At 41.0% G+C, this 21003-nt stretch overlaps 1 protein-coding gene across 5 annotated transcripts in view; it reads right to left on the reverse strand.

Moving 5' to 3' along the window:
- Window positions 1-15128, reverse strand: part of LOC111151924 (ubinuclein 2) — a 73537-nt gene extending 58409 nt beyond the window's left edge. For 4 of the 5 annotated variants that reach the window (XM_022510131.1, XM_022510133.1, XM_022510130.1 and 1 more), the window contains exons 1-2: window positions 14586-15128; window positions 8825-8917 (exon numbers count right to left, since the gene is read on the reverse strand). In XM_022510131.1, coding sequence (XP_022365839.1) covers window positions 8825-8917; window positions 14586-15059 — 567 coding nt within the window. In that variant the 5' untranslated portion in view covers window positions 15060-15128. The remainder of the gene's footprint in view (window positions 1-8824; window positions 8918-14585) is intronic. The other variant, XM_022510132.1, reaches the window with a different exon arrangement.
- Between the last annotated feature and the right edge of the window lie 5875 nt (window positions 15129-21003).

Below are 21003 nucleotides of genomic sequence, written 5' to 3' on the forward strand. Positions count from 1 at the left end.
AAGATGGAGGAGAAGTAGCAGGCTGAGACTACATCAGGTAGCAGGAGATCAGCTAGATAGCTTATCAATCCATTGCAAACACCTACAAATCCAACGGGAGATCAAAGAGAAGAAGAACAGCAATTCTAGAAACAGAAAATCGACCACTTTCTGAAAGGTAGGACCAGTGGAAAAGTGAATCCAAAGCAACGGGAAGATAGACCATGGGGGGAGGGGCCGGCTCCCGGCAAGCGGCGGAGCAACGGAGCACAAAATCGGGGCTTTTAAAAGTCTGCTCCACTGAGGGACGTAGCTCCAGAGGCTAAACCGGGGTGAAGTCCACACAGGGCCAGCGTGGCCCTAGCTCCTGCAGGGTCACAGAAGGATCGGGGGTGTCTGAGTGTCGCAGAGCTCTCAGGTATTAGAACGGGGAAGCCGGCTACATAGACAGAGCCGAGGAGTGAGCTCTCAGCTCGGGGTTACCTTGAACCGGTCGCAGGCTCGGTCAGCTCGCAGCGCGGCCGGAGGCAGGGAGATGGGAGTGATTGCGCTCTTTTCTCTGAGGGCGCACTGAGGAGTGGGGCCCCGAGCTCTCGGCTCCTGCAGACCGGAGACCGGGAGGCCGCCATCTTCATTCCCGCCCTCTGGAACTCTACGGAAAGCGCTCAGGGGACAAAAGCTCCCGAAAGCGAACCCGAGCAGATTACTTAGCCCGGCCCCTGGTAAGGGCGGTGCAATTCCGATTTGGGCAAGACACTTGAGAATCACTACAACAGGCCCCTCCCCCAGAAGATCAACAAGAAATCCAGCCAAGACAAAGTTCACCTACCAAGGAGAACAGCAGAATTCCAGTGGAGGAGAAAGCAAAGCACGGAACTCATGGCTTTCTCCCCATGACTCTTTAGTCTTGCGGTTAATTTAAATTTAAAAAAATTTTTTTTTCTTCTGCTTAATTTTTTTTAAAGATTTTTATTTATTTATTTGACAGAGAGATCACAAGCAGGCAGAGAGGCAGGCAGAGAGAGAGGAGGAAGTAGGCTCCCTGCTGAGCAGAGAGCCCGATGTGGGGCTCGATCCCAGGACTCTGAGATCATGACCTGAGCCGAAGGCAGTGGCTTAACCCACTGAGCCACCCAGGCGCCCCTGCTTAATTTTTTTTTTTTGACTTTTACCCTTTTCTAACATTTTTTAACCAGTTTATCTAATATATATATATATTTTTTGTTTTTTATATTTTTTCTTTATCTGTTTTCTTTTTTTAATTTTTTTTTCCCCTGAACTTCTTTTTATCCCCTTTCTTCCTCCCACGATTTGGGGTCTCTTCTGATTTGGTTAAAGTGCATTTTCCTGGGGTCTTTGCCACCCTTTCAGTATTTTATTTGCTCCTTCATATACTCTTACCTGGACAAAATGACAAGGCGGAAAAACTCACCACAAAAAAAAGAACAAGAGGCAGTACCGAAGGCTAGGGACCTAATCAATACAGCCATTGGTAATATGTCAGATAAAGAGTTCAGAATGACGATTCTCAAGGTTCTAGCCAGGCTCGAAAAAGGTATGGAAGATATTAGAGAAACCCTCTCGGGAGAGAAAAAAGCCATTTCTGGAGAAATAAAAGAAATAAAATCTAACCAAGTTGAAATAAAAAAAAGCTATTAATGAGGTGCAATCAAAAATGGAGGCTCTCACTGCTAGGATAAATGAGGCAGAAGAAAGAATTACTGATATAGAAGACCAAATGACAGAGAATAAAGAAGCTGAGCAAAAGAGGGACAAACAGCTACTGGACCACGAGGGGAGAATTCGAGAGATAAGTGACACCATAAGACGAAACAACATTAGACTAATTGGGATTCCAGAAGAAGAAGAAAGAGAGAGGGGAGCAGAAGGTATATTGGAGAGAATTATTGGACAGAAGAAAGAGAAATTAAGGAGTCGATCCCATTTACAATTACACCCAAAACTATAAGATACCTAGGAATAAACCTAACCAAAGAGGCTAAGAATCTATACTCAGAAAACTATAAAGTACTCATGAAAGAAATTGAGGAAGACACAAAGAAATGGAAAAATGTTCCATGCTCCTGGATTGGAAGAACAAATATTGTGAAAATGTCTATGCTACCTAAAGCAATCTATACATTCAATGCAATCCCTATCAAAATCCCACCCATTTTTTTCAAAGAAATTGAACAAATAATCCTAAAATTTATATGGAACCAGAAAAGACCTCGAATAGCCAAAGGAATATTGAAAAAGAAAGCCAAAGTTGGTGGCATCACAATTCCGGACTTCAAGCTCTATTACAAAGCTGTCATCATCAAGACAGCATGGTACTGGCACAAAAACAGACACATAGATCAATGGACCAGAACAGAGAGCCCAGAAATAGACCCTCAACTCTATGGTCAACTAATCTTTGACAAAGCAGGAAAGAATGTCCAATGGAAAAAAGACAGCCTCTTCAAGAAATGGTGATGGGAAAATTGGATGGCCACATGCAGAAAAATGAAATTGGACCATTTCCTTACACCACACACGAAAATAAACTCAAAATGGATGAAGGACCTCAATGTGAGAAAGGAATCCATCAAAATCCTTGAGGAGAACACAGGCAACAACCTCTTCGACCTCAGCCGCAGCAACGTCTTCCTAGGAACATCGCCAAAGGCAACAGAAGCAAGGGCAAAAGTGAACTATTGGGATTTCATCAAGATCAAAAGCTTTGCACAGCAAAGGAAATAGTTAACAAAACCAAAAGACAACTGACAGAATGGGAGAACATATTTGCAAACAACATATCAGATAAAGGGCTAGTGTCCAAAATCTATAAAGAACTTAGCAAACTCAACACCCAAAGAACAAATAATCCAATCAAGAAATGCACAGAAGGGGCGCCTGGGTGGCTCAGTGGGTTAGGGCCTCTGCCTTCGGCTCGGGTCATGATCCCGGGGTCCTGGGATCGAGTCCCGCACCGGGCTCTCTGCTCAGCAAGGAGCCTGCTTCCTCCTCTCTCTCTCTGCCTGCCTCTCCACCTACTTGTGATATCTCTCTCTGTCAAATAAATGAATAAAATCTTAAAAAAAAAAAAAAAAGAAATGCACAGAAGACATGAACAGACATTTCTGCAAAGACGACATCCAGATGGCCAAGAGACACATGAAAAAGTGCTCCACATCCACCCGGCATCAGGGAAATACAAATCAAAACCACAATGAGATACCACCTCACACCAGTCAGAATGGCTACAATTAACAAGTCAAGAAATGACAGATGCTGGCGAGGATGTGGAGAAAGGGGAACCCTCCTACACTGTTGGTGGGAATGCAAGCTGGTGCAACCACTCTGGAAAACAGCATGGAGGTTCCTCAAAAAGGTGAAAATAGAACTACCCTATGACCCAGCAATTGCACTACTGGGTATTTACCTAAAGATACAAACGTAGTGATCGGAAGGGGCACGTGCACCTGAATGTTTATAGCAGCAATGTCTACAATAGCCAAACTATGGAAAGAACCTAGATGTCCATCAACAGATGAATGGATAAAGAAGATGTGGTATATATACACAATGGAATACTCTGCAGCCATCAAAAGAAATGAAATCTTTCCATTTGCAACGACATGGATGGAACTAGAAGGTATCATGCTTAGTGAAATAAGTCAATTGGAGAAAGACAAGTATCATATGATCTCCCTGATATGAGGAAGTGGAGATGCAACGTGGGGGGTTAGGGAGGTAGGAGAAGAATAAATGAAAGAGGATGGGATCGGGAGGGAGACAAACCATAAGTGACTCTTTTTTTTTTTTTTTAAAGATTTTATTTATTTATTTGACAGACAGAGATCGCAAGTAGGCAGAGAAGCAGGCAGAGAGAGAGGAGGAAGCAGGCTCCCCGCTGAGCAGAGAGCCCGATGCGGGACTCGATCCCAGGACCCTGGGATCATGACCTGAGCCGAAAGCAGAGGCTTTAACCCACTGAGCCACCCAGGTGCCCCCCATAAGTGACTCTTAATCTCACAAATAAACTGAGGGTTGCTGGGGGGAGGGGGGTGGGGTTATGGACATGGGGAGGGTATGTGCTATGGTGAGTGCTGTGAAGTGTGTAAACCTGGCAATTCACAGACCTGTACCCCTGGGAATAAAAATACATTACATGTTTATAAAAATAAATAAATAAATAAATAAAGATTAATTAAAAAAAAAAAAAAGAAGAAGAAGAAAAAGAGAACAGCACAGATGGACTGATGAGTTAAATAAGAAAAAAAATAGTGAAGCAAGTATACCAATGTCTCCAACTAGACCTTTAGAGCTGGATGTGACCCCCTAGAAGCCAACATTTCAAAGTAAGAAAAGAAAGAAGAAAATCCATATTTCAGCCTTCTTTTGAGAAATGTAAAGATTTGGCAACCCTAAGCCCGGTCCCTGAGAGTGACAAAGGCTAGAACTAAGCAGCGGCTGTCTCCTAGTTCAAATAATCCCCCACCTTTACTGTTCAACTGGCCTGCTTCACTGGTGGTTTGGTGAGCATCTTGGGGTCATCTGACTTTGCTACTCCTGAACTGGAGAACACTAAAGGAACTATTAGACAGTAAAGTATAGTCAATAAAGATCGTCAGTGATTATTTATGAGTGATCTTTTGTGAGAGCACAGCAAAGGAAACAGTTAACAAAACCAAAAGACAACTGACAGAATGGGAGAAGATATTTGCAAACAACTCTCCCACATCACTTTTGGCCCAACGAGTTTCTTAAAGGATTCCAAATAATTTATTGCGGTCTTTAAGAAGACCCTAATAATTAAGAAGAACCTGTAAATAGTGATTGAAGGACTAAAAAAAAGGGCCATTTGGAACAGAATGCCTGAACTAAACTAAAAGATCAAAATTAATGGGGTGGGCAATTAACAGAGGTTAAAAAAAAAAAAATCCCATACATGTTTATGTTAAAAAGAATTTATGAGGGGCGCCTGGGTTAAAGCCTCTGCCTTCGGCTCAGGTCATGAGTCCAGGGTCCTGGGATCGAGCCCCGCATCGGTCTCTCCACTTGGCGGGGAGCCTGCTTCTCACTCTCTCTGCCTGCCTCTCTGCCTACTTGTGATCTCTGTCAGTCGAATAAATAAATAAAATCTTAAAAAAAAAAAAAAGAATTTATGACATGTATAGAACACAAGCAGTTCTCCACAAGAGTAATATGTTTAAATAAACAGTATTTCATATTTAGATAGCACTTTAAATATTTCCGACATTAAAAATCTATTTTTTCATCTGATGTTGACAAAACCCCTGTGCTATAAATAAAAAGTTGGCTAAGCAGATACTGTTCTCCCCTCAGATACCAACCATAAAAAAGCCAAGAGCCTGTACTAAGGTCACCCAGCTAGTTAATATAGCAAAGACAGGATTAGAATCCAGCTATGTTAACTCATAATCCTGTGCTCCTTCCACTATAATACATTGTTGCTGCCTCTTATCTACTGGATATCCTACAAAGGGTAGAAAAACTATTCCAGGGATTACAGAGAAATGTGGTTCCACAGGAGACTGAAGAATCCATTCAACGATTCTGCACCAAAGTCTCCAAAATTCCTTCAAATGTCAAGACTCAACTGGCCCTTCTACACACTTTCAAATCCCCAGAGTCTTTCAATTCCATAGACAACTGCTTGGTACTACATTTGTGAGTCATATGTATGTCTCATTTTCCCAATTATTTGGAAAGTTCCAAGAGAAAGCGACTATCGTGCCCCTTTGTATGTCCAATGTAAATGCTCAAACACTTTTTTTATACACAAAACTTAACCAAAAACCGCACCTCTTGTTCCAAGAAACAATGACTTAGAAGCAACCTTAAGTGATTTTCAGAAATAATGACAAGGACATCTAAATTATAATATGAAGGAAACAAAAGCAAGAGGAAAAGGTGGCTAGTTTTATGTTTTATAAGCCTCCAAGAATGAAATCCTCTTTTTATCACTGCCAAAAAAAAAATTTCTAAGGGAAATGTAACATTGGTGCGTTAACATTTTGCAAGATTTTACATGCAATATTTAAAAGTCTATTTACTTAAAATATAAATATGCATATAATATATGCATAAGTATAAATAAATATATAGAACACCAAAAAACCCTTAGTTGTTTAGGAGTTGTCTTTTGTGACACCCCAGAGCCTAGAGCTAGATGAAGCATCATCTCCCAGTCACTTTTAGCTGGATGGCTTTCTTACAAAGGTCCAAATCATTTGTTATATATAATGCCTTTAATTGTTATAATATACATACTTAATGCCTATAATACTCATGGCATAAAGACTTCATGACATAGGACATTAAAATCTCTGCTTAGAATGGAAATAAGAGAGTAGCCAAAATAAAAATCTACAGAAGAATTACAGCCCATTAATTTAAATTATAACAAGAAGAACATCTTATCCCTGCACAATGACAGTGCCTGGAGATATCCCAGTTATTTGGAGCTCCATTTTACACATCAACCAACTTCTTCAGAACATTGGTTTTTCCATGCCAAGAATGATTCCAGGGCTCCCCAAGATAATTTAATGCTAACTCTGAGGCAGTACATCACATACTGAATCACATTACTTATAGGATCATATGATAGGAATTTTTCCATTTGCAAAGGGCAATCCTAATCCTTAGTTTTAAAACCTATAAAAAAATAAGCACTCTGATGCACTGTGGGAGGGAGTGGAAACTGGTGACTTAGGAACTGGTAATTTGGCAAAATATACCCAAACTAAATAAACGCATAAATCTTTTGACCTAAAAATTCCACTTCTAGGAATCTGTCCAAGAGATAAACTTGCAAATATGTGAAATGCCATGCTACTAAGTAATTTACTGTAGTACTACTTCTAAGAGCAAATTTTTAGAAACTTGGATCATCTGGGGACTGGTTAAATAAACTATGGTATGTCCATATTATGGAATACCATGAAGCCCTAAAGAGAGAGAGAGAGAGATAAAAAAGCTCTCTTTGTACTGATGTGAAAAAATCTCCAAGTTAGAGTAACAGAAAAAAAGCAAAGAGCAGAACTGCATCTTCTGTAATGTGTAAAGAGATATGGGGGTGGAGCTAATACATGTATACACAGAGATATACATAGATATACATAAACATTTCTAAAAGGACCCCCCAAACATTACATGCCTCTAGGAAGTGAGATTATGTGGGTGAACAACAGAATGAAAGATTTTTTGCTCTGTAATTTTTGAGTTCTCAACCATGTAAATATATTGCCTGGTTAAAACATTAAATTTAACCAATGTATTTATTAACTTATACAAAAAAGCTATAGGGGTGCCTGGCTGGCTCAGTCAATAGAACATGTGACTCTTCGTCTTGGGCTCATAAGTTCAAACCCCACGCTGGGTGTACAGATTACTTAAAAACAAATATCTTAAAAAAGAAAAAGCCGGGCGGGGCACCTGGGTGGCTCAGTGGGTTAAAGCCTCTGCCTTCAGCTCGGGTCATGATCTCAGGGTCCTGGGATCGAGCCCCGCATCGGGCTCTCTGCTCAGCGGGGAGTCTGCTTCCCTCTCTCTCTCTGCCTGCCTCTCTGCCTACTTGTGATCTCTCTCTCTCTGTCAAATAAATAAATAAAGTCTTAAAAAAAAAAAAAAGAAAAAGAAAAAGCCATAGTACGTTAGGATTTATAACTTGAAAACATTTTATTGTAATTAAACACTACAATTTAAGTAACAACTTTTGCTACTCTTTCCATCAAAACACTCACCAGTCCATCCCTAAAATTTTTATATAGTCACAGAATATAAAGGCAGAAGACTTGAAACATCTTCAAAAAAAGAAAACTGGGGCCCCAAAAGGTTAAATAACTTTACCAAAGAACAATTTGTAGATGGCAAAGTATGGCCTACAACCTGACCTACATTCCAAAGTATTCTCATACATTTCCCCGACCCCAAACAGATTCATTAGCACAAGGAGCCAACACCTATCAACCAAGATCCCAGTTGCATGGGGAGGATAACAAGAATGACAGGGCTAGTGTGAGCTGACTTCCTATCTCTGTGAGATACTTCCCAATGCTCAGACAGGAACCAGAAGGGGTCTTTCTTTTCATGAGTTATATTTTAGTAAAGTGCCACGGAGTAAAGCCATAGGATAAAGATGGAGAGGGAGGGAGCTTTCCTATAAACTCAATTATGCTAGAAAATGTGAGAAAAATGTTAAGCAAATAATTAGAATTCACTTTTGTATTAAAACAAGTATCAATCTACTTATGGCATAGGGTATAAAATGTACATGAATGTTTAAGGTAAACAAGATACTTTCAAAGAAATTTCATGCTGCTGCTGATTGATTCCGATCCCAGAATGTGTATGCTAGAAATATACATGTTCATTTTCTTAAACTCAAAAGAGGCAGGAAGGCTTAAGAAATACTACACCAAAGGAATTAAAGCAGCCTTCTAAATGGCAGAAAAGGCAAAGGATTAGAGGTAGACAGACCTGGCTATGGAGCCTGGTTCTTGCCACTGTGTGACCTTGAGCTCAGAGCCTCAGTTTCTTCGTTTGTAAAATGTGGTCAATATTACTTACTATGTAGTTTTAGGAAGGAAGGATGGAAGATAACATATGTTAAGCAAGCTTCCTGGGCTCTAGAATGGGTATAATAAATGACGGTTACTATTATAGCCACCACAAACCTATCAAAATCTTTGTCTAACCATTTATTTGGGTTCAATTTATGAGAACAAAATAAGGTGGGCAATGGATATTATAAGCCTTCCCAACCAGTCACCAAGAGGGGGAAAAAAAAGTCAATAAGGTAAAATCTAAACAAAGAATATATTATACTCACATATTTCATTTCAAACTTCTTAGCCAACATTTCCACTTCTTGCCTCTCTTGATGTTCATCATTAAATGGGTCTTCTGTGTGAATGGGCTTCTTCTGATTCAAAGTAAATAGGAAAAGAAATGTAAGTATTAATATTACTTTAACCAGAGTTGAATGCATCCTTAAATTTAATAATTAGAGTCAAATTTTCCAAATATTAACAAATAAGTTAGTGGGCGCCTGGGTGGCTCAGTGGGTTAAAGCCTCTGCCTTCGGCTCAGGTCATGATCTCAGGGTCCTGGGATCGAGCCCCGCATCAGGATCTCCGCTCAGCGGGGAGCCTGCTTCCCCCTCTCTCTGCCTGCCTCTCTGCCTACATGTGATCTCTCCCTGTCAAATAAATAAATAAAATCTTTAAAAAAAAAAACAAATAAGTTAGACACATTAAAAGTAACTAGAAAGAAATGTTGGTTCGTAGCAAAAATACTTGCAGTTTCAATGGATTCTTACACACTCTCAAGTTTTTCGTTGGTTCATAACTCAACAAATCAAATTGTCTCCTCCTACAAAATGATCTATGGTCACCCCATCCAAAATAAAAAGGCCAAAAATTCCCCAAGAAAAATTAGGTAAAAATGAAAATCCCACTTATAACTCTGGTTTGAGATCTTCCCCCTCAAAATAACTGCTTTGGTCAGGAAATGCTTCTCAAAGGCTCTCCAGGTTATTAACCGACATCAACCCTGAACCATCTGCCCTCGCTACCACGAGGGTATCTGCTGCTGCTATAGCCTTCTGCTGAGGCCCAGCATCAACACCTCAGTCTACATCACCTCCTTTTTGTCCATCAGTATTCCTTCAGGGAGTACATACTTCTCTTAAACAAAGCTAGAAAACTGAAAGCTGCAAATAGATTACATTCCCGTGGCTTCCTTCTAGCAGGGGAGAATGAAAGTTTATCATAATACATGGTTTTAAAAAACCACACACACAGCTAGGATCCCACATTTACCATCTATTTACTAAAACAAACAAAAAGGTAAATCACAACCTTTATTCAAGTTTACTATTTTAGCAGACACCTTTCATACACACACAGGTTTTCAATACAAAAAAGGGAAAACAAGGAGCTGCATATGAATAAAAATGCTACTTGTATCTAATTATGGACAACTGACTAGAAAGTTAATCTTGGCTAGGTGTTTTTATGAAGTAGCATCTTCAAGTAATTAAAAATAAAGAATATTAAAACTGAAATACTGGATAAAGGTTTGGCTGAACCTGAAGAAAAAAATGCAGAGGGGACAAAGATCTGCACACTTTGGAACTGATACACTTCATCCTGGATATGAAAGCTGAGATACGATTAGTCTAAAAATATGACAGAAAAATATGAACAGAATGAATACAAAACAATTCATCAGACCTAAAATATTAGAATAAAGGGATACTTTTTTTTTTTAAGATTTTATTTATTTATTTGAGAGAGAGAGAGAGCATGAGAATGAGCATGAGAGGGGGAAGGTCAGAGGGAGAAGCAGAGCCCCTGCTGAGCAGGGAGCCCGATGCAGGACTCAAGACTCCTCCTGGGACTCCAGGATCATGACCTGAGCTGAAAGCAGTTGCTCAACCAACTGAGCCACCAAGGTCACCCTAAAGGGATATTCTTTTTTTTTTTTTTTTTTAAGATTATTTATTTATTTATTTGACAGAGAGATCACAAGCAGGCAGAGAGGCAGGCAGAGAGGAGGAAGCAGGCTCCCTGCTGAGCAGAGAGCCCGATGCGGGGCTCAATCCCAGGACTCTGAGATCATGACCTGAGCCGAAGGCAGCGGCCTAACCCACTGAGCCACCCAGGTGCCCCCTAAAGGGATATTCTTAAAGCTTAAAAAAATTAATCTTAGAATCAATGTTTTAAATTAACTACTGTAATAAGTAATGTATTTACAAAATCCCTTATCCCAGTCGGAGTTACCAGTGGAATAAATATATATGACATGAAAGGAATAAATAAATCAGGGGGAAGAGACCGATAATGAAATAAATACTAGGTATGTTCAAGAGATAGCCTTAAGGGGCGCCTGGGTGGCTCAGTGGGTTAAAGCCTCTGCCTTCGGCTCAGGTCATGATCTCAGGGTCCTGGGATCGAGCCCCACATCGGGCTCTCTGCTGAGCAGGGGGCCTGTTTCCTCCTCTCTCTCTCTCTCTGCCTGCCTCTCTGCCTGCTTGTGATTTCTCTCTCTGTGTGTCAAATAAATAAAATCTTTAAAAAAAAAAAAAAAAGAGATAGCCTTAAGACTAAAGGACAGTGTGCAACCACCATGCCTTGACATTATCAACTGTTGCTTCATGTCACTGTGAAGTCCAAATACAAGGTCTTATTACTGAGCTGTCCCATTTTATATGTGAAGTGTAAACACACGGACATATATTTTTTAATAACAATTACCTTAAATGCCATTATAACATTCTGTATAGACTTTATAGAGGAATCAAGAGTAAATCTCTTACTCTTTACAGTCTATAAAAACAGAGTTAAGAAAAATGACTCACTTTTCTCTCACAGTTAAGAAATAAACCCCTACCCACAATCAAGGCTCTAAGTGAGCTTTATGTTTTCCATGTGAAAAGATAATCTACAAATCAGCAAATATCAAAATTGCCAACTACCCATAGGCAATAACATTATAATTTTGTCCTTTGATATTAACTCATTAATACCATCTTCAGATCCTTCAGATGTTATCAAAAATATGCAGTATGACAAGCAATGGAATAGCACAGAATTCTCGAACAGTATAACTACATTGACACTATAATCACTTATTCTTTTTATAGTAAATGCTCAATTAATCACATTCACAAGTGGATGTTCTGGTTAACTGATTCTCTGATTTACTACGAGTCAAACAAAAATTATTTGCATATCAATTACTGCCAGACTCAACTGTGCTATTTCTCTTTAGCCAGAAATGGTGAACAAATTAATCTTTGAGGATAGAGATGATGGCAGTGCCCCAGTCATCATCTTGAACTATATCAGAGCTTAGTAGCTTAGAGAGAGAACAAGGTTAAAAGTTTAGCTAACCTGTGTCCTTACAACCTGACAAGAAGGGGTTTTGTTCTTGCCAGCATACTTAGTTAACTGTGCTTTTCCTCATTAAAAAATAATAATAATAAGAGTATACAAAAAATTCTGATTGCATTCAGTTAACCTGGGTTTTACTACTCATATTTATGAAGGGGGGTGATTTAAATGCACCCCAATATAGGTGGTATTCACATGTGACAGATTTATACCTATACCTATCAACTAAAATCTTAATTCAGTGACAGATGGCTATTTCAAAATTCAGAATCTTTTTTCTTTCATTTTATACCATCTCGTTCTCTCCCCTTTCTACTCAAACTCTGTAACAAGTTGTTCAATTCCAACAACTCAAAGTTTAGACTATTTTGAAAATATTGTAACATCCTTAAAAATAACTAGACTCTCCTTGAGGGGAAGAAAAACCAAATTTGGGAATTGCCACTCAGCAGATCAATTCTGGTGATCTCATTTAGCTTTTTGTTGGTTTCTACTACTAGGATTTCCTTTCATGGAAATATGACAACTTTATTTAGAGAAATATTTTCTACAATTCCTCATGTAATAAATATGTTCATTGGGAGTAATCATTAGTAAATCTGGCAATACTTGGTTGCAAAGATGCATTGTATAAACAATGGTTTTTTTTTTGTTCAGAATACAAGTGATATATAGCTGAATATACAAGAAAATTCGACCAAAATACCTCTAAGTTGATAGTATAAACAGAAAAATGAAACTGAATTATTTATCTTTCTCCTATTATATGAAACTAGTAGTTCTGATATTATCAGATTAGCAAGAAAGGGTGTCAAATTTAACTTTTTTGTCATAATTAAAAGGTACATATCTATTATTAATCATGGCATGAATATCATAGCATTAAGAGGATAACAGAAATCTCTGTATTTCTACTATAACTCTAATTTTAGTTCATTTTGGCAGGATCCTCCAAATTTAAACTATACAATTTTAAGAAATTTTGTTTTACTAAGAATTGGTACTGGTACAGAAAGAAGTACTAATAAAATTACGTACAAGCACTTTGTGCCTTAGCCTCCTCATCTGTGAAGTAGGGATAATGGTTCCAATCTCAAGGAGCACTGCTGAACTAAATTACGTAAGCCATACACCTTACTTAGAACTGTGTCTAGCACACACATAGGAAGAATTCAGTAAATGTTGGCTACCATAATGTACTTTTACCCAAAGATGATGCTTTTCATCTGTAATTTATAAAGAAAGTTAGGGAGTAAAACTGCAAACCCACTTGGATTAGATCAAATACAATTTGAAAAATGCTCCAATCTAGTATTTTCAAAATGCTTTTGGGAAAAAAACTAACATCACATTTATAAATAGTAGTGGCACTAAAGTGAGTCTGAAGGACAAAATGTTTGTGAAAATGGCCAAAATGATCTCTACCCTTAACAATTCATTGTGGTTGCAAACATTTAGTAGTGATTTGGCCACACAGCAGTATTTGTAAATAATGATCAAAAGATTAATTGGCCTTAAAATAAACAAAATCCAGTGACGTTGTTTAATATGATTATTTTTAAACTTAAGAATCATCCAAGTACAAAGATAATTGAGAATGAAAACGAAACAAATGACTTCTGGAGTCCATTAGACCTGTGCTAGAGCAAAACCTAAGAGCATAATCTCTAAACAACAGAGGAAACTGTTCTCTTATTACTGTTACTCTATCATTTCCCTCTCTAGTTTACTTCTAAAGATCACCAAAACCTACAATAAAAATTACAATTACTAACAAACCTCCCTCCTATCACTGTTCACCGGTTCCACCAAAGGCATACCTATATATTTTCAACCAGTTCCTAAAAATTCAAAGCTGTGTTTCATCGGTCTCCAAAAATTACAATGGCTACTGCAACATCCTCCAACCTAGACCTATAAACTAATGGTATACACTCAAATAAGAGAGTATGATAGCAGGCGCCAAATAAAACAGGAGACACCTTCCCATTCAATTACAGTAAAAAACTCTAGAGAAAACAAAGCTAAGTAGGTGTACCAATACCAAGGTGAGCGAGAAAAATAAGTAACCAAATAACTAATCCGCTTCTTCTTCATTCCTAGAGTGGAATCCTTAGTCTGAAAAATTTTAGATTATTTTCAAATACACTTCTAAATTAAGAGAAACACCCCACGCTCACAAGCACATCTCAGCGCCAAGCATAACAAATAGTGATGAAGAGGAGGAGGATATGGAGGGGGTTACACTATCTCCCTGCTTCGGATGGGGGGCGTGTCCCCCAAGGTTTTCTCTTCCTTTCTACTGGAACGACTGCTGGAGCTCCACAAGGAAAACCCAGCCACGTAACTTGCAGAGCCCCCAAATTCTGTGCGGGGAGCAGAAAGGTGTAAATTCTGAGGTCTCGAAAGGTGCAGAGGAAAACCCGCTCCGAGTGGCATCTGGAGCGGGCGCACGAGGCGAGGGGGCGGGGGGCGGGGGGTGTAGAGCCGGGTGGGAGCCTTGGCCAACCCAGGGGAGCAGGGGAAAAGCAGCACCAACCACTGGTCCACCCGTCCGGCCCCTGCCCCCTCCAGCCCACCCTCCCAGGAGACCCGAGACGCGCAAAGCGGGCGTCGGAAGGTGCGAACCACTGGGAGAAGCGGATGCGTCCTGAGGCTCCCAGGGTCTGGGGGGTGAGGGAGAATCTTCTGTACCCGTTGTTCTCCGCACAGCAGCAGCTCCGGGTAACTGAACTCCACGCAGCTCTCGTCGGTGGGATCCTTGAGCACTAGCTCCAGGCGCACTGTCTCCCTCGGCGGCCTCTGCTGCGGCTCGGCCCGGGAAGCCGACTCTCGTGGCGGGGGCGGCTGCAAGTGCAGCTGAGGGAGCGGCGGCGGCGGCGGCGGCTCTGGCCGCGGGGGCTCCCGCTGCAGCGACATGGGCGGCTCGGCGCGGCTGACCTCGCGCTGGGGGAGCGGCTTCTCCCGCGGCGGGGGCTGCGCGTCCGACCGGGGGGCAGCCTCCCGCGGGGCCGGCTGCTCCACCCGGGCCGGTTCGCGGTACGGCTGCGGCTCCAGCCGGGGGGGCTCGCGAGGGTATTCGGGCTCGCGTTCGGCCCCCGGGTAGTCGGCCTCGCGCCGCCTCACCGGTGACAGGCTAATAAACGCTACTCTGCGTGGCTCCGCCATCCCCACTGTTCTGGCCCTCTGCCTTCGCTCGAGCCGGCGCTCGGTTCTACGCCGAGTTGTCTGCCTGCCCGCCCTTCCTTTTGCTTTCCGTCGCTTTTCTTCCCTCCACCGCCCTCAGTCGTCTCTGCCGACGCCACCGTGAGTGCGGACCGTGCCCCCTTCCCCGCCACTATGTTCTGATGGTCTCCACCGCCATCTCCAGGGTCGCCGCAGCCGCCATGTTGGATCCCCCACATAAATAGAAGCAGGCCGCTGAGCGGGCGCATGCGCAGACAGGAGACGCTCGCGTCCACCGTCGTGGCTGTGGCTCAGTTTTCCTTTTTTCCTCTCAACAGTCTGGAGTCCAGACAGGTCAGCGGAAGTGACGTTATGGCAGGGCCAGTTTCCTTGGAAACGGAGACGCCGTCTGAGCCCTTCCTAAAAGGGAGGGGTCTGGGGTTTCCCGAGCTTCCCACTAGCACCCGGAAACCCGCGACGCATGTGGGGCTCAGCTAGGAGCGAGCGTCTGGATGTGCCTGGGACTGACCTAATCATGGCGCTGGATCCCGTCCCCGGCACACACCTCCCGCCCTCGGCTCTAGAGAATCGGGGTTGTCAAGCAGGTTATTCGAGGCGGATACGGAGAAAGGGATGACGGACGCGAGGACCAGCCGCGGTGCCTGCCCGCCCAGCGCCCCGCAGCCTGTGAAGTGTCGGGGAAAGAAAGGAAATGGCTAACTGCAGCCGGACTCGCCCTGCGGCTTCTTTCCGCAGAGCGCCCCACTGACTCCCACAGGCCTCCCTTTCCTAGACCGGCTCCTGTTATTCTCGCCCGGCCGCGGTGGGGACGGTGTGTGGCACGGTCGTAAAATGCTCAATACCGTTTTGAAGTTGGGTGACTGAACGAGTACAGTAAATGAATAGTTCTGGGCTCGTCCATAAACTGTTGAAATTAACAGAAAACGTCTCAGGAGGATTTGGTGGTACTTTAGGGAACATACTCTCTGAAAGTAGAATGCTCCATGACCCATTTCGGGCTGGAGGGGAGCCTTGACGGGGGAAGCCTTGTAGGCACACCTGTGGTAAACTAATTGGAATTCAGATTTAAAAGGACCGGAGTTATTGCCCATTTTAATCCATTAAATAGCAAGCAAATTCGAGGGCCCGCCCTGCATCCTGAAGAGAACTCATGCCTTCTGCTGATTTCATTAACCGGATTAACAATGTTTAACACCTACTGAGGACTATTTGATTAGGTCAGTATGACGTCATAGACAAATTCTCAAAATTTTTTACTGTTACTTTTACTAATTGTATGAAGATACTGATGGGATGGATGTCTCCAAAGGTCCCTCCCAGCTCTAAATTGCTATCCTTTTTCCTTGGCGCGCCGTTTTATCTCCCTTATCTTCTCTGCAGTTGCTCCCATTTTGCTTCTGCGCTAGTGGTCTCATTTCTAGGTTGTTTTAGCAGCATTTAAGTAAACTTTCTGTCCCCATTCTCTTCCTGCCAGTCTTGCAGTGGGACTATATTAATGCTTCTAAAACACGTTTTTTGTTTTTGTTTTAAGATTTTGTTTGAGGGGCGCCTGGGTGGCTCAGTGGGTTGAGCCGCTGCCTTCGGCTCAGGTCGTGATCTCAGAGTCCTGGGATCGAGCCCCGCATCGGGCTCCTTGCTCAGTGGGGAGCCTGCTTCTCTCTCTGCCTCTGCCTGCCTCTCTGCCTGCTTGTGCTCTCTCTCTCTCTCTCTTTCTCTCTGTCAAATAAATAAATAAATAAAATCTTTAAAAAAAAAAAAGATTTTGTTTGAGAGGGAGGGAGACAGCGAGAGAATTTGAAGCAAACTGCACTGAGCACAGCGCTGGGTGGGGGCGTGAAGCGGCGAGCTCAATCCCACAGCCCTGAGATCATGACCTGAGCGGAAATCAGGAGTAGGACACTTAACTGACTGAGCCACCCAGGTGTCCCTAAAACACTTTTTATCATGTCAGTATTAGTCCTAGCTGCAACTTACCTACAAAGTAAATTCTATACTTCATATAGAATGCATAGTCAGTATCATCCACAGTTTAGCTCAGACAGCAAAGAGGTGGTCTGTGGGCCAGATCCTTCTGCAGGTGTGTTACTCTTCCAAAGTCCTCTTCTAACTTCTAAAGCATTGAGTGTTTTTCCGACTTTTGAACCACAACTCACAGTGAGAAATAGATTCTACACTGAAACCCGGGATACACACACATACATGTCTTGAAATACAAGCTATACAAAACGAACTGTGTAAAATAAAGTAAGAACAAAATTAATACAATATAAAGGTATTTTATAATACAATTTGGAAACCAATCTTAATATAAGTGGTACAGAAGCAAATTAGTAAAGATTTTATTTAAAGCCATGGAAGTCTCTGCCTGTTCGTAGGTTTACTCCAGTCTAGAATGCATGAGGATGATGCCGCATGTACATCTGGTCTACTATTAAGCCTGATCTTTTTTTATTTTTTTAAAATGGGTCAAATTGAACATCCTAGTTCACATAGGCATTGTGGATAGTAACATGAATCCACTTTCTTCTTAGCAGTAATATCTTTTTTTTTTTTAAGATTTTTTTTTTTTTTTTGACAGATCACAAGTAGGCAGAGAGGCAGGCAGAGAGAGACAGGAGGAGGCAGGCTCCCTGCTGAGCAGAGAGCCCGACACGGGACTCGATCCCAGGACCCTGAGATCATGACCTGAGCTGAAGGCAGAGGCTTTAACCACTGAGCCACCCAGGCATCCCTTAGCAGTAATATCTTTAATCTTAATCCAACATAATGATAAATTTCATGTATGGCAATCATTTTTCTGTGTAAATGAGGTCCTAAGCCACAACAATTTATTCTCTTCATAGAACATCAACTTTAATTCAATTACTTAAGGTTTTGAAAACCAAATGAATCTTACTGTTATTTTCATTTAATATTTCAAATTATCTTCTGTTTTTAGTAGTTTTCAATAATTCTTTTGTATATCTACAATTTCCTGACCATATTTGTTGTCCCAGCACTTGCAATTCTATTACAAATTTTATAAAGGTTTTTGTGCATTATATTATTATCCATTAATATAATGGATAACATATTTTATCCATTATAAACTGTACAAAGGTTTTTTATTGACTTAAGTGCTGTTCTCTTATTGTGAATATGTTTTTCTCCATACAGAAAATAACTCCTCTATAAAATTGGCTTGCTACACATATCTGGTGTAAAAGTATTAGACAACTCGCAGTATTAGTACTCCCATCAAGTTGGTCTGTAACTGCATGATAATCATTGATTCTTCTCAGTGTTCTGTGATAATTGAGTTGATACTATGCTATTGCCAGGAATCATAGCTTTGAATTTATCAGCCTCTTTGCCACCAAAAACATATGCACCAACATATTGGAGGAAGCAGTTCCTTAGCACTTAGTGCGAACCATTTTTCTTCTGCCACAACTAAACATAAAGATTGTCTTTTTCATTAATATTTGTGAAGCAACTGAGAAATTGTGCCAATAACTTTATGCCTTTTTCCTTAAGAACTTATTTTAGGGACTTACATGTTATATTTTCACATGTCCCCTAATTTTGAAGATATTACTCTTTCCTTTGCCAGAAATGCATTACCTTTTTCTCCTTTGAAATATAAAGCCTATTTTCTGATTATTAAAGGAAGATTTTTTTTCCTCAGTCTTTTCACTGCACTTCCAAATCTAGCAGCTACACCTGAACACAGTTCCTGTATTTTTCACTTTATTATTTCTTTTCCTTCTAATAATAAAGCAACTTCTTTGGAACAATTTACACTGATTTGGTTAATAAATAGAACACGCACAGACACACAAACACACACACCATATGTTTAGTGCATACATACATCATAAATGATGACATGCCCTTCCCCCAAACATACTTTAAGTCCTTCATTGGAACTCAGTTGAAAAGTCTGGATTTTTCGATCAGCAATAAAGTTCCCCTGTATATAATTTCATAAATCACAAGTAGTTGTGAGAAATAAAATTAGACTGTACAATGTTATCTGTCCAAAAATTTCACCCAGAAATTCCAATAAGATACCTGCTCATATATCAGCTCTCCCTCCTGAACTTGAGCCTTGAATAAGGATTAGTGAGGTGCCCTGATACTTTCAACCCAATTAAATTCTGTTGTAGCCTATTTCATTTTTTAAAAAATGCTGCTTAGACCTTTAAAGTTGATTTCAGCTTCTCACTGGTTGCAATCACCAGTTTGAAATGGATAGCCACCTTAGCAGTTAGAGACTGAATAGGTGAGGAAAAATTAATTCTGTTGCTTTGGGGACTTATTAGGGGTACAGCATGTCTATCTATGCTGTACCTTGGGAATTTGGGAAATCCTAAATACTCTTGTTCAATAGTAAGGGCCTTTGAGGAGGATGCAAAGAGGTCAAAGTCAACTCCTCTTGAGTGCAAAGTCAGAATATCTTTGTCTTAAATCTTAGATTTTTTAGGGCGCCTGGGTGGCTCAGTGGGTTAAGCCGCTGCCTTCGGCTCAGTTCATGATCTTGGGGTCCTGGGATCGAGTCCCGCGTTGGGCTCTCTGCTCAGCAGGGAGCCTGCTTCCCTCTCTCTCTCTCTCTGCCTGCCTCTCTATTTGTGATTTCTCTCTGTCAAATAAATAAACAAACTCTTTATTAAAAAAAAATCTTAGATTTTTAAAAAGATTTTATTTATTTATTTATTTATTTATTTGTCAGAGAGAGAGAGAGAGCACAGGCAGGCAGAGTGGCAGCAGAGGCAGAGGGAGAAGCAGGCTCCCTGCTGAGCAAGGAGCCTGATGTGGGACTCAATCCCAGGACGATGGGATCATGACCTGAGCTGAAGGCAGCCACTTAACCAACTGAGCCACCCAGGCATCCCTTAAATCTTAGATTATCAAAGATATCTAAGATATTCACATTATTTAACTATAATTCTATAAGATCAGGCATTTTGTTTTTCTTATATAAAATATACAACAAATATAAAATTCCTGTGAGATCAAGCTGCTCATACCCTTTTCATGAAAAATTACTATCCACAACATCTTCAGCACAACAATTTTATAATTTTACAGACTCTCAAATCCTGTGCTGAAGATTAATGTTCAACCCAGGGTACGGTAATCTTGCACCTGTGGAGACATATACTTACAGAAAAGGTAAAAACCAACCCCACTGTTTAGTGCTTCTCCTTTAGTGTTATATCCTAGAGACAGAACAGCAGGGCTGTCCCCAGATTCTTGTTTCCCATCTTCCTCAAAATGAATGTGGTAAGATGGTTGCCTTTTGGAGTTAACAATTGGAGAGAGCTTAATTGGCAATAGCAGTGAAAACATAGAAAGGTAAAATGGACCACAGTTCAATGTTATGTTAATCCTTCTTATGTTAGTCTTGTCAGAGGAAGACACATTTGAGTCAAGACCAGAATATTTTGGGAAGATCCAAAGGAAGAATATAACAGAGAAAGAAAAGCAAGTGCAAAGTTTGTGAAGGGAACAAACTTGGTGAGTTAGAAGAAAGGTCAGAATAGGGGGGACAGATAGAAGAGACAAATCTGAGAGGGAGATAGGAGTCAGCTTACATGGAATGTTGTAACCAGTTGGGATTTTATTATACTTGAAACCAGAGCCATTGGAAAATTTTAAGTAGAAGAGTAATATGATCTTAGAAAGTGGCTTGTCAACTATCTGTTGAATGTTACCAAGTCTAGTATGATGAGGACAGGGAGATGATTCCCGCACTTGGCAAAATGGGGATTATTGGTAACCTTGAGTTTGGTTTGGTTTGATTTTCAATTTGGGCAAAGATTGAATTACTCATACTTGGTTTGTGGCCCATTGTCATCATTGATGACTCTTCTCTATCTCTCTCTCCCCTGCCCCTCCCAGAAATTTCACCTTATTATCATTCCTTATCTCTAGTGACAGAAAT

This window comes from Enhydra lutris, unplaced genomic scaffold, assembly GCF_002288905.1.
Source record: "Enhydra lutris kenyoni isolate GAN:26980312 unplaced genomic scaffold, ASM228890v2 scaffoldscaffold27, whole genome shotgun sequence".
NCBI lineage: Eukaryota > Metazoa > Chordata > Mammalia > Carnivora > Mustelidae > Enhydra > Enhydra lutris.